Source organism: Mycteria americana, chromosome 23 (assembly GCF_035582795.1).
Source record: "Mycteria americana isolate JAX WOST 10 ecotype Jacksonville Zoo and Gardens chromosome 23, USCA_MyAme_1.0, whole genome shotgun sequence".
Taxonomy (NCBI): Eukaryota; Metazoa; Chordata; class Aves; order Ciconiiformes; family Ciconiidae; genus Mycteria; species Mycteria americana.
The window spans coordinates 1,733,095-1,741,362 of NC_134387.1; the positions used below are offsets into that span (position 1 = coordinate 1,733,095).

General features: G+C 72.0%; 2 protein-coding genes across 2 annotated transcripts; one reads left to right on the top strand and one right to left on the bottom strand.

Annotated features, from left to right (window-relative positions):
* The first annotated feature begins 59 nt into the window (after window positions 1-59).
* MYL7 (myosin light chain 7) lies at window positions 60-4,606 on the top strand. Its single transcript, XM_075523408.1, has 9 exons — window positions 60-196; window positions 632-762; window positions 1,635-1,691; window positions 2,607-2,755; window positions 2,965-3,040; window positions 3,554-3,658; window positions 3,750-3,828; window positions 3,936-3,984; window positions 4,487-4,606. Exons 1-9 carry the CDS (start codon window positions 60-62, stop codon window positions 4,586-4,588), a joined length of 885 nt encoding a protein of 294 aa, XP_075379523.1. The 3' UTR covers window positions 4,589-4,606.
* A 251-nt stretch (window positions 4,607-4,857) lies between these two features.
* On the bottom strand, window positions 4,858-7,731 carry GNLY (granulysin). The gene is made up of 5 exons (XM_075523774.1): window positions 7,186-7,731; window positions 6,383-6,507; window positions 6,135-6,260; window positions 5,870-6,042; window positions 4,858-4,975 (listed from the first exon to the last, which is right to left on the bottom strand). Exons 1-4 carry the CDS (start codon window positions 7,223-7,225, stop codon window positions 5,875-5,877), a joined length of 459 nt encoding a protein of 152 aa, XP_075379889.1. The 5' UTR covers window positions 7,226-7,731; the 3' UTR covers window positions 4,858-4,975; window positions 5,870-5,874.
* Between the last annotated feature and the right edge of the window lie 537 nt (window positions 7,732-8,268).

Consider the following 8,268-nt stretch of genomic DNA (forward strand, 5'->3'; position numbering starts at 1 on the left):
CGCTTGAGCGAGAGCTCCTCGTCTCCCTCATGCTCGCAGGGAGACCCCCCCCCCCCGCCATGGGGCTGCCCCACACGTGTGGGGCAGCCGAGGGTCATCCTGCGCCTCCCTGGCCCCCTGCATCCTCCCCGCTGGGGGGGGACCCCCCCAGCGCCCCCAGCCCCTTTGCTGACCCCCTTGGGGGGCTGGCTGAGAGGTAAGGGGCTGGCTGGGGGGTCCTTGGGGGTCGGGGGGGAGGAGGGGGCCGGGCCGGCCCCCACCAGTGAGCCCCGGGGGTGCAGAGACCGACTGGGGCGCGCCGGAGCTGTGCCGGCTGCGGCGAGGCACCGATTTTTGGGGATCCCCTCCAGCCTTGTCCCCGCGACGGGGACAGGGCAGGGGGGCAGAGCCTGGGGACACCCCAGCCTCCCCCTCCCAGCGCTGACCCCCCCAAAAGGGGGCACAGACACCCCCCCCCAGGGGCTAAATCCCACTCCCGCTGGCAGCGGGACCCCAAAACCCAGCGGGTGCCAGCCCGGCCGAAGACGTGCCGTGGCTCGGCCCCCTTCCCAAGCAGCCAAAAATAGTGTCCCCCCTCGGTGACGCCCGGGGCCCGGCCTGGCCCGTGTCCGGCACGGCCCGGCCGTGTCAGCGCCGACGCCAGCCCCAAGTTTGGCTCGGCCGCCCGCTCGCATCCGCTGCCCGATTTAGCTCGGGGTGATAAGGGGGGGATAAAAGCCGGGGCGCCCCGGGGACCCCCAGCCCAGGGCTGCGGCGGGGATGGTGAGTGCGGCCGGGGACCCCCCAGGTGCCAGGGGTGGGGGCACCCCGGGGTGTGGGGATGCTGCAGAGGGGACGGGGGGCACCCCTGGGTGCTGGGGTCCCTCTGGGGGTCTGGGGCACCCGGGGGTGTTGGGTTCCCCAGAGGGTCCAGGGCAGGGTTTTGGGGTCCCTCAGGGGGTCTGGGGTCACCCCAGGGTGTTGGGGTTCCCTGGAGGGTCTGGGGTCATCCCAGGGTGCGGGGGTCCCCCTTGGGGATCTGGGACACCTCGGGGTGTCGGGGTCCCTCTGGGGATCTGGGGCACCCCAGGGTGTTGGGATCCCTTTGGGGGTTGGGGGCACCCCAGGGATTTGAGTCCCCAGCAGGGTCCAGGGTGCCCCAGAGTGTTGGGGTCCCTCAGGGGGTCTGGGGTCACCCCAGGGTTGTGGGGTTCCCTGGAGGGTCTGGGGCACCCCAGGGATTTGAGTCCCCCAGAGGGTCTGGGGCACCCCGGGGTGTTGGGGTCCCTCTGGGGGTCTGGGGGCACCCCAGGGTTTTGGGTCCCCCTGAGGTTCTGGGCCACCTCAGGGTGTTGGGGTCCTCGTGAGGGTCTGGGGCACCCCAGGGTTTTTAGGTCCCCCGGAGGGTCCGGGGCAGGGTGTCGGGGTCCCCCTGAGGGTCTGGGGCACCCCAGGGTGTCGGGGTCCCTCTGGGGGTCTGGGGGCACTCTAGGGTGTTGGGGTCCCTCTGGGTGTGTGCGAGCACCCCAGCGAGCTGGTGTCCTCCTGGGGCACCCCAAGGTGTTGGGGTCTGTCCGGGGGCACCCCAGGGTGTTGAGGTCCTCCCGGGGCACCCCAGGGAGTTGGGTTCCCTCTGGGGGTCTGGGGCACCCCAGGTCTGGGACCCACTCAGGCTGTTGGGGTCGGCCCCGGGGCTGTGGGGCCACCCCATGGTACGGGCCATCTTGGGGGTCCAGGGACACCCTTGGACATCTGGGGCCACCGCGTGGCTCTGGACCACCCCGGGGGGTCTGGGGCCACCCTGGGACGTGGGGGCACCCCGGGATCTAGGAACATCTCAGGGTGCTGGGGTCACCCCAGGGTCCTGGGGCCACCCTCGGGCACCCGGGGCCACCCTGGGGGTCTGGGGCCACCGCAGGGGCTGGGGTCACCAGAGTGTGGGGCCACCCTGGGGGTCTGGGGCTGCCGTGGGGGTCTGGGGCCACCCCAAAGTGCGGGGTCACCCCAGGGCCCCCTCGGGGGGCTGGGGACACGGGGGGGGCTGGGCTTCCCCGGGGCTCTGGGTCACCCGAGGGACGGGGCCCCCCCAGCGGTGCCGCCCCTGAAGCCCCCAGCCCCGCGGGTGGCACCCAGCAGCTCATTGGAGGAGGGGAAGGGGATCCCTTCTGCTCTGATTGGCTGGCTGGGAAGGGGGGGAGGGCTGCGCTCTGATTGGCTGCAGCCATCCGCCAGCAGGATTCCCTGTGTTCTGATTGGCTGCGGCCAGCAGCACGGGGGCTGCCTGTGCTCATTGGCCGTGGCCAACAATGGATTCCCTGGGCTCTGATTGGTGGTGGCCCTTGGCTAGCAGGATTCCCTGTCTTCTGATTGGTTGCCACCAGAAAGACATCCTTGAGCGCTGATTGGTGGCAGCCCTCAGCCGGCAGGATTCTCTCTGTTCCGATTGGCCAAGGCCAAACAAAAGGGATTCCCTGCGCTCTGATTGGCTGGGGTCAAACAAAGGGGATTCCCTGCACTCCGATTGGCTATGACAAAAAAAGGGGGGGGAGAGGGGGGCGCCCTGCACTCTGATTGGCTGGGACCCAAAAAGGGATTCCCTGCGCTCTGATTGGCTGGGACCCACAAAGGGATTCCCTGCGCTCTGATTGGCCGGGGACGGACCAAGGCTTCCCCGCGCCCCGGTTGGCTCCCGCAGGCCGGCAGGAGGGCGGGCACGCGCGGCTCCTCCAACGTCTTCTCCATCTTCGAGCAGTCGCAGATCCAGGAGTTCAAGGAGGTAGCGGGCGGGGGGTGCCGGGGCGGGGGCGTGCCAGGGCGGGGGGTCCCAGGGCGGGGGGTCCTGGGACAGGGGGTCCCGGGGCAGGGGGTCCTGGGGCAGGGGGAGGCAGGGTGGGGGGTCCCAGGGCAGGGGGAGGCGGGAAGGGGGTCCCGGGGGGGGGGGGGTCCCAGGGCTCAGCCCCCCGCCCCCCGCCCGCTCTGCTCCAGGCCTTCAGCTGCATCGACCGGAACCGGGACGGGATCATCACCAAGGCGGACCTGAAGGAGACCTACTCGCAGCTGGGTCAGCGGTGCCGTGTGGGGACGGGAGGGGGATGGGGATGGGGATGGGGACGGCTGTGGCGCCGAGCCGGGGTGGGGACGGTGATGGGGGCAGGGGCCAGTGACAGTGACAAGCGTGGGACGGTGACGGTGCCAAACTGGGGACAGTGACGGTGCCGAGCTGGGGACAGCGGCGATGCCGATTGCGGGGGCAGCGACGGCGCCAAGCCCACGGCAGTGACAGTGCCGGCGACGGTGCCGAGTGGGTGACAGTGACAGCGCCAAGCGTGTGGACAGACGTGGTGCCAGGCATAGGGAAGTGACAGTGCCAAGCGAGGGGACAGTGACGGCGCGAAGCCCGGGGCAGCGACAGCCGGGGCCACCCGGGTGTGCGGAGGGAACCACTCGCTGCATCTCCCGAGGGACGCGTCCCAGCGCTCCCGCTGGCTTCTGCGGTGGCACCTCTCCCCTCCCCGGGCCAGGCTGTCCCCGTCCCCGGTGCCACGTGGCCCTGTCACCGTGTGTCCCCCCCCAGGGAAGACGAACGTGAGCGACGAGGAGCTGGAGGAGATGCTGAAGGAGGGGAAGGCGCCCATTAACTTCACCATCTTCCTGACGCTCTTCGGGGAGAAGCTGAGCGGTGGGTGGCCCCGGGTGGCCCCCGACATCCCCTGACACCCCCGACACCCCCAGGGGTTGGCCCCGAACCCCACCAGCACCTTCCCCCCCAGGCACCGACCCCGAGGAGTCCATCCTCAACGCCTTCAAGCTCTTCGACCCCGCCAGCACCGGCACCGTGAACAAGGACGAGTGAGCGGGGGGCAGCAGGGACCCCTCGGGGCACCCGGCCGGATCCTGCGTCCCCCGGGCCGGGGACAGGAGCCAGCGCCGGGCTCAGCTGTTCCCTCTTCCCACAGGTTTAAGCAGCTCCTCCTGACCCAGGCGGATAAGTTCTCCCCAGAGGAGGTGAGGCGGCTTCCTTGGCCATCACCGTCACCATCATCGTCACCGTCGTTGTCACCATCGCCGTCACAGTCCCCTGCGCTGGCCCCTGCCCACCCTGTCCCCTCACAGTGTCCCTGCATGAGGGGGGACACCAGGACCCTCGGGGGAAGCGGGTGCCCAGGACGCCCGGCTCTGCCTGCCCGGGGGAGACGCGGGGAGGGGGACACAGCCCCCAGCCCCAGATCCCTGTGCGTCCCCCGAAGATCCTGTCCCCAAGGTCCCCGTGTGCCCAGCCCCATACGGCCCCATCCCCGTGATCCTGAACCCCATCCCTGAGATCTCACGTGTCCCACTGGGACCCTGTCCCCAAGATTGCCGCATGTCCCCCACGATCCCCGACCCCAAGATCCTGGACCCCATCCCCAAGATCCCCATGGGTCCCCCACAGACCCCGTCCCCGCGATCCCCACGTGGCACCCCGCAGGGACCCATCCCAGCCCCCCGGGCGCGTGTCCCCACGCAGGTGGAGCAGACGTTCGCGGTGACACCCGTCGACGTCTCGGGGAACATCGACTACAAGTCCCTGTGCTACATCATCACCCATGGGGACGAGAAGGAGGACTGAGGGGACAGCGGGTCCCCCGCCCCCGCCGCTCACTCCGGCCAATAAACCACCACTCGAGGGGATCTCGTCCGTCCGTCTGTCCGCAGCGGCCCCGGGGAGGGAGGCGGCTCCGTTCAGCCTGGGCTTTGCACCCCCGCATGGCTCCCGGTGTCCCCATGGAGCTGGCATGGCCCCAGCACAAGGGACACAGCCCCCCCCCCAAGGACGGGCTGCCAGGGGACCCCCGGCACGGGGGACGGCAGGGCCACCGACCCCAGGAGACGCGGTGGCCTGAGGCCAGATGCTTTATTGCGCGGGGAGGGGGATCCGGGGTCGGGGTGGCAGGTGGGGCTGGGAGGGGGTTCGGGGTTCGGGGGTGGCACTAGGGGCCGGCTGTGGGGCTGAGCCCTGCGGAGACAAGGAAAGAGCGGTGAGTCGGGGGCCACCGTCACCCCGTCACCCCCAACGCAGCTGCCAGCGAAAGCGGCTCCTCCAACCTTCCCCCCCTCTCCAGGATGCATTTTGGGGTCCCCTGTCTCACCCCCACCCTACGGGGGTGCAGGCAGGTTCCCTCCTGGAGGCACAGGACCCCCAGGTGCCCTCCCACCCCCGGGGCAGGCGTGGGGTGCGGGATACGGGCTGTGGGAATGTGGGGTGCGGGATGGAGGACGTGGGGTGCACGGGGCAGGATGTGGGGTGCTGGATGCCAGACGCAGGACGGGGGGCATGGGGTGCGGGTGCAGTGTGGGATGCAGGATCAGGATGTGGGGTGCAGGATGCAGTGTGGGACGCGGGGTGCAGGACGTGCAGGGTGTGGGGTGCAGGACGCGGGGTGCAGGATGCGCAGGACGTAAGGTGCAGGATGTGGGGTGCAGGACGCGGGGTGCAGGACGTGCAGGATGTGGGGTGTAGTCTGCAGGGTGCAGGACGTGCAGGACGCAGTGTGCAGGACACGGGGTGCAGGACGTGCAGGACGCGGGGTGCAGGATGCGCAGGACGTAAGGTGCAGGACGCAGCGTGCAGGACGCGGGGTGCAGGACGCGCAGGACGTAAGGTGCAGGATGTGGGGTGCAGGATGCGGGGTGCAGGACGTGCAGGATGTGGGGTGTAGTCTGCAGGGTGCAGGACGTGCAGGACACAGCGTGCAGGACGCGGGGTGCAGGACGCGCAGGACGCGGGGTGCAGGACGCGCATGATGCGGGGTGCAGGACGCGGGGTGCAGGACGCACATGATGTGGGGTGCAGGACGCACATGATGTGGGGTGCAGGACGCGGGGTGCGGGAGCGGGGGCGGGTGCTGACCGGGCTCAGGCCTTGCAGAAGCCGATGGCGGCGCAGGTGTCCTGGGCCGGGTCGCCGTTCTGCAGGGACTCGCTGATCTGCTCCCGGAACTTCTTCACCAGCGCCTTGCAGACGCGGCCCAGGCGTCTCCCCAGCGCCCGGCAGCCCTTGCCCAGCGCCGCCTCGACCGCTTCCTGCCGCAACCGCCCCGGCAGCGTCAGCGGGGCCGCGTGTGGGGCGCCGGCCCCCCCGTCAGCTGCCCCGAGCCCCCCAGCCGCCCCCTCACCTCGTCGGGGTCGTCGCCCGCCATCGCCTTGATCTGCTCCACGATTTTGACGCACAGCTTGCACTTCATCCCCTTGCCCGGCGCCGCCGCGTCCCCTTCGGCCGCGTCGCCTTCGGCCACGTCCCGCTGCGGGGGGACGACGCGGACCCTCAGGGCCGGGCCGGGTCTCCCCGGCGCGGCCCCGATGCAGGCGGGGGGCTGCCCCACGGCGGGGGCGGAGGCCGTGGGGCAGCGGGGCTGGTGCTCACCGGGGCCAGGCTGTCCCAGAGGTCGCGGCAGTACTGCTCCCCGCGGCACCGGGCGGCCGTGGCCGCGTCCTGGCACCAGGACGCGGGGCCGCCCTGGCAGGGGTCGGCGACCACGGCCTGCGCCGCTGCACGGGGACGGGGACAGTGAGCGCGGCCGCGGCAGCACGTGCCTGTCACCGAGGTCCCTGCGTGCCCCGGGGTGCCCAGACCCCGTCCCCACGCAGACCCCGTCCCTGCCATCCCTCCTGCCTGTCCCCACGTCCTCCTGTCCCCACCACCCCCAGGTGCCCGTGCAGACCCCGTCCCCGCCATTCCCCGGTTGTCACGCAGACCTCGTCCCTGCCATGCCCACGTGCCTGTCCCCTCCCCGCCACCCCTGGGTCCCCGTGTGGAACCTGCACCCGCCCTCCTCAGGTCCCCACACCGAGCCCGTCCCCACCAGCCCCAGGTCCCCACGCAGACCCTCTCCCTGCCACCTCCATGTGCCTGTCCCCATGTGGGACCCATCCCCACCACCCTCAGGTCCCCACGTAGACCCTGTCCCCATCGTCCCCAGGTCCCCACATGTACTCTGCCCTGCCATCCCCAGGTGTCCGTCCCCACGAGGACCCTGTCCCCGCCATCCCAGGGTCCCCACGCACACCCCGTCCCCAGGTGCCGTCCCCAAGCACACTGCCACCCACCCCGCTGTCCCCCTCGTCCATCCCCACGTGTCCCCCTCCCCGCCGGGGTGCCCGTCCCCTCACCGCCCCCTCCCCGCATCCTCCTCCTGCGGGACGTGGGGCAGGAGGGACCCCCGTTACCTCCCACCGCCACCAGCACCAAGAGGAAGGCGGCAGCCATGGCGAGCCCACTCGAGAGGGTGACAGCGGGTGACAGCGGGTGACAGCAGGTGACAGCGGGTGAGAGCCGGCCGTCCCACCCTGACAGCTTTTATAGCCCAGCGAGCGGGCTGCGGGGACGGCCGCGTCACTCGGCGCCACCGAAACCCAAAAAGCCCTTAAAATGGAGCCGCGCCGGCTCGCAAACCCCTTCCTCCCTCCCGCCTCCGCCCCCGCGGCAGGAAGGGGACGTGGGGGGCCCCCCCGAGCCCTGGGGCTCCCCAAAAGCCCCCCGAGCCCCCGCAAGCCCCAGCCGAGGAGGCGGGGGTGCTGCCGGCGGCCCCAAACCCTCAGCCCGCCTGGGGCCCTGCAGAGGGGCCGCCAGCCCCCCGGCCGTGGGGTGGGAGGTGGGTGTGGGGCCGGACCCTCGTGGGGTCCTGGGGGTCCGTCCCGGTGTCCCCTCCTGGGCTCTGTGGGGTCCCAGGGCTGGGGCCCAGTGTCCCCCCGGGGTCGGTCCCGGTGTCCCCTGTCCCCCCCTGCGCTCCGTGGGGGCCGGGGGGGCTGGTCCCGGTGTCCCCTGTGGTCCCCGGGGCTCCGTCCCGGTGTCCCCCCCGACCCCTCCCGGGCTCCCTGAGGCCTCAGGGGTCGGCCCCAGTGTCCCCTGTCCCTCCACGAGCAATGGGGGGTCCCGGGGGCCCGTCCCGGCGTCCCCCCGGGGGTCGGTCCCGGTGTCCCCGTCCCCTCCCGGGCTCCCTGGGGTCCCGGTCCCCTCCATCCCCTCACGCTCCGTGTCCGCCCCCCCCCCCCGTTTCCACGGTAACGGCCTCGCGCCGCCGCCGCCGCCACCAGCGGTTGCCACGGCGACCCGCCGCCTGACGTCACTTCCTCCCCGCGGCCACGCGACTTCCGGGCTTTGCGGCGTTCGCGCCTTTCCCCCCCCCCTCCCCTCCCCATGGCGGGGCCGTGGTGCCGGGCTGGCGGCCCCCCGTCACCTCTGACCTCTGACCCTGTACGTCACCTGCGGCCTGGGGGGGGCCCGGAGGGGGCTGAGAAGGGGGGGGGGGC

Coding starts and splice junctions, on each gene's coding strand:
- MYL7 (XM_075523408.1), top strand. CDS start 60: ATGGGGCTGCCCCACACGTGTGGGGCAGCCGAGGGTCATCCTGCGCCT. Junction 197..631: donor CTTGGGGGGCTGGCTGAGAG/GTAAGGGGCTGG, acceptor CGGCCGTGTCAG/CGCCGACGCCAGCCCCAAGT. Junction 1,692..2,606: donor GGCTGTGGGGCCACCCCATG/GTACGGGCCATC, acceptor GGACCCACAAAG/GGATTCCCTGCGCTCTGATT.
- GNLY (XM_075523774.1), bottom strand. CDS start 7,225: ATGGCTGCCGCCTTCCTCTTGGTGCTGGTGGCGGTGGGAG. Junction 6,508..7,185: donor GGTGCTGGTGGCGGTGGGAG/GTAACGGGGGTC, acceptor GTCCCCGTGCAG/CGGCGCAGGCCGTGGTCGCC. Junction 6,261..6,382: donor TCTGGGACAGCCTGGCCCCG/GTGAGCACCAGC, acceptor GTCCCCCCGCAG/CGGGACGTGGCCGAAGGCGA.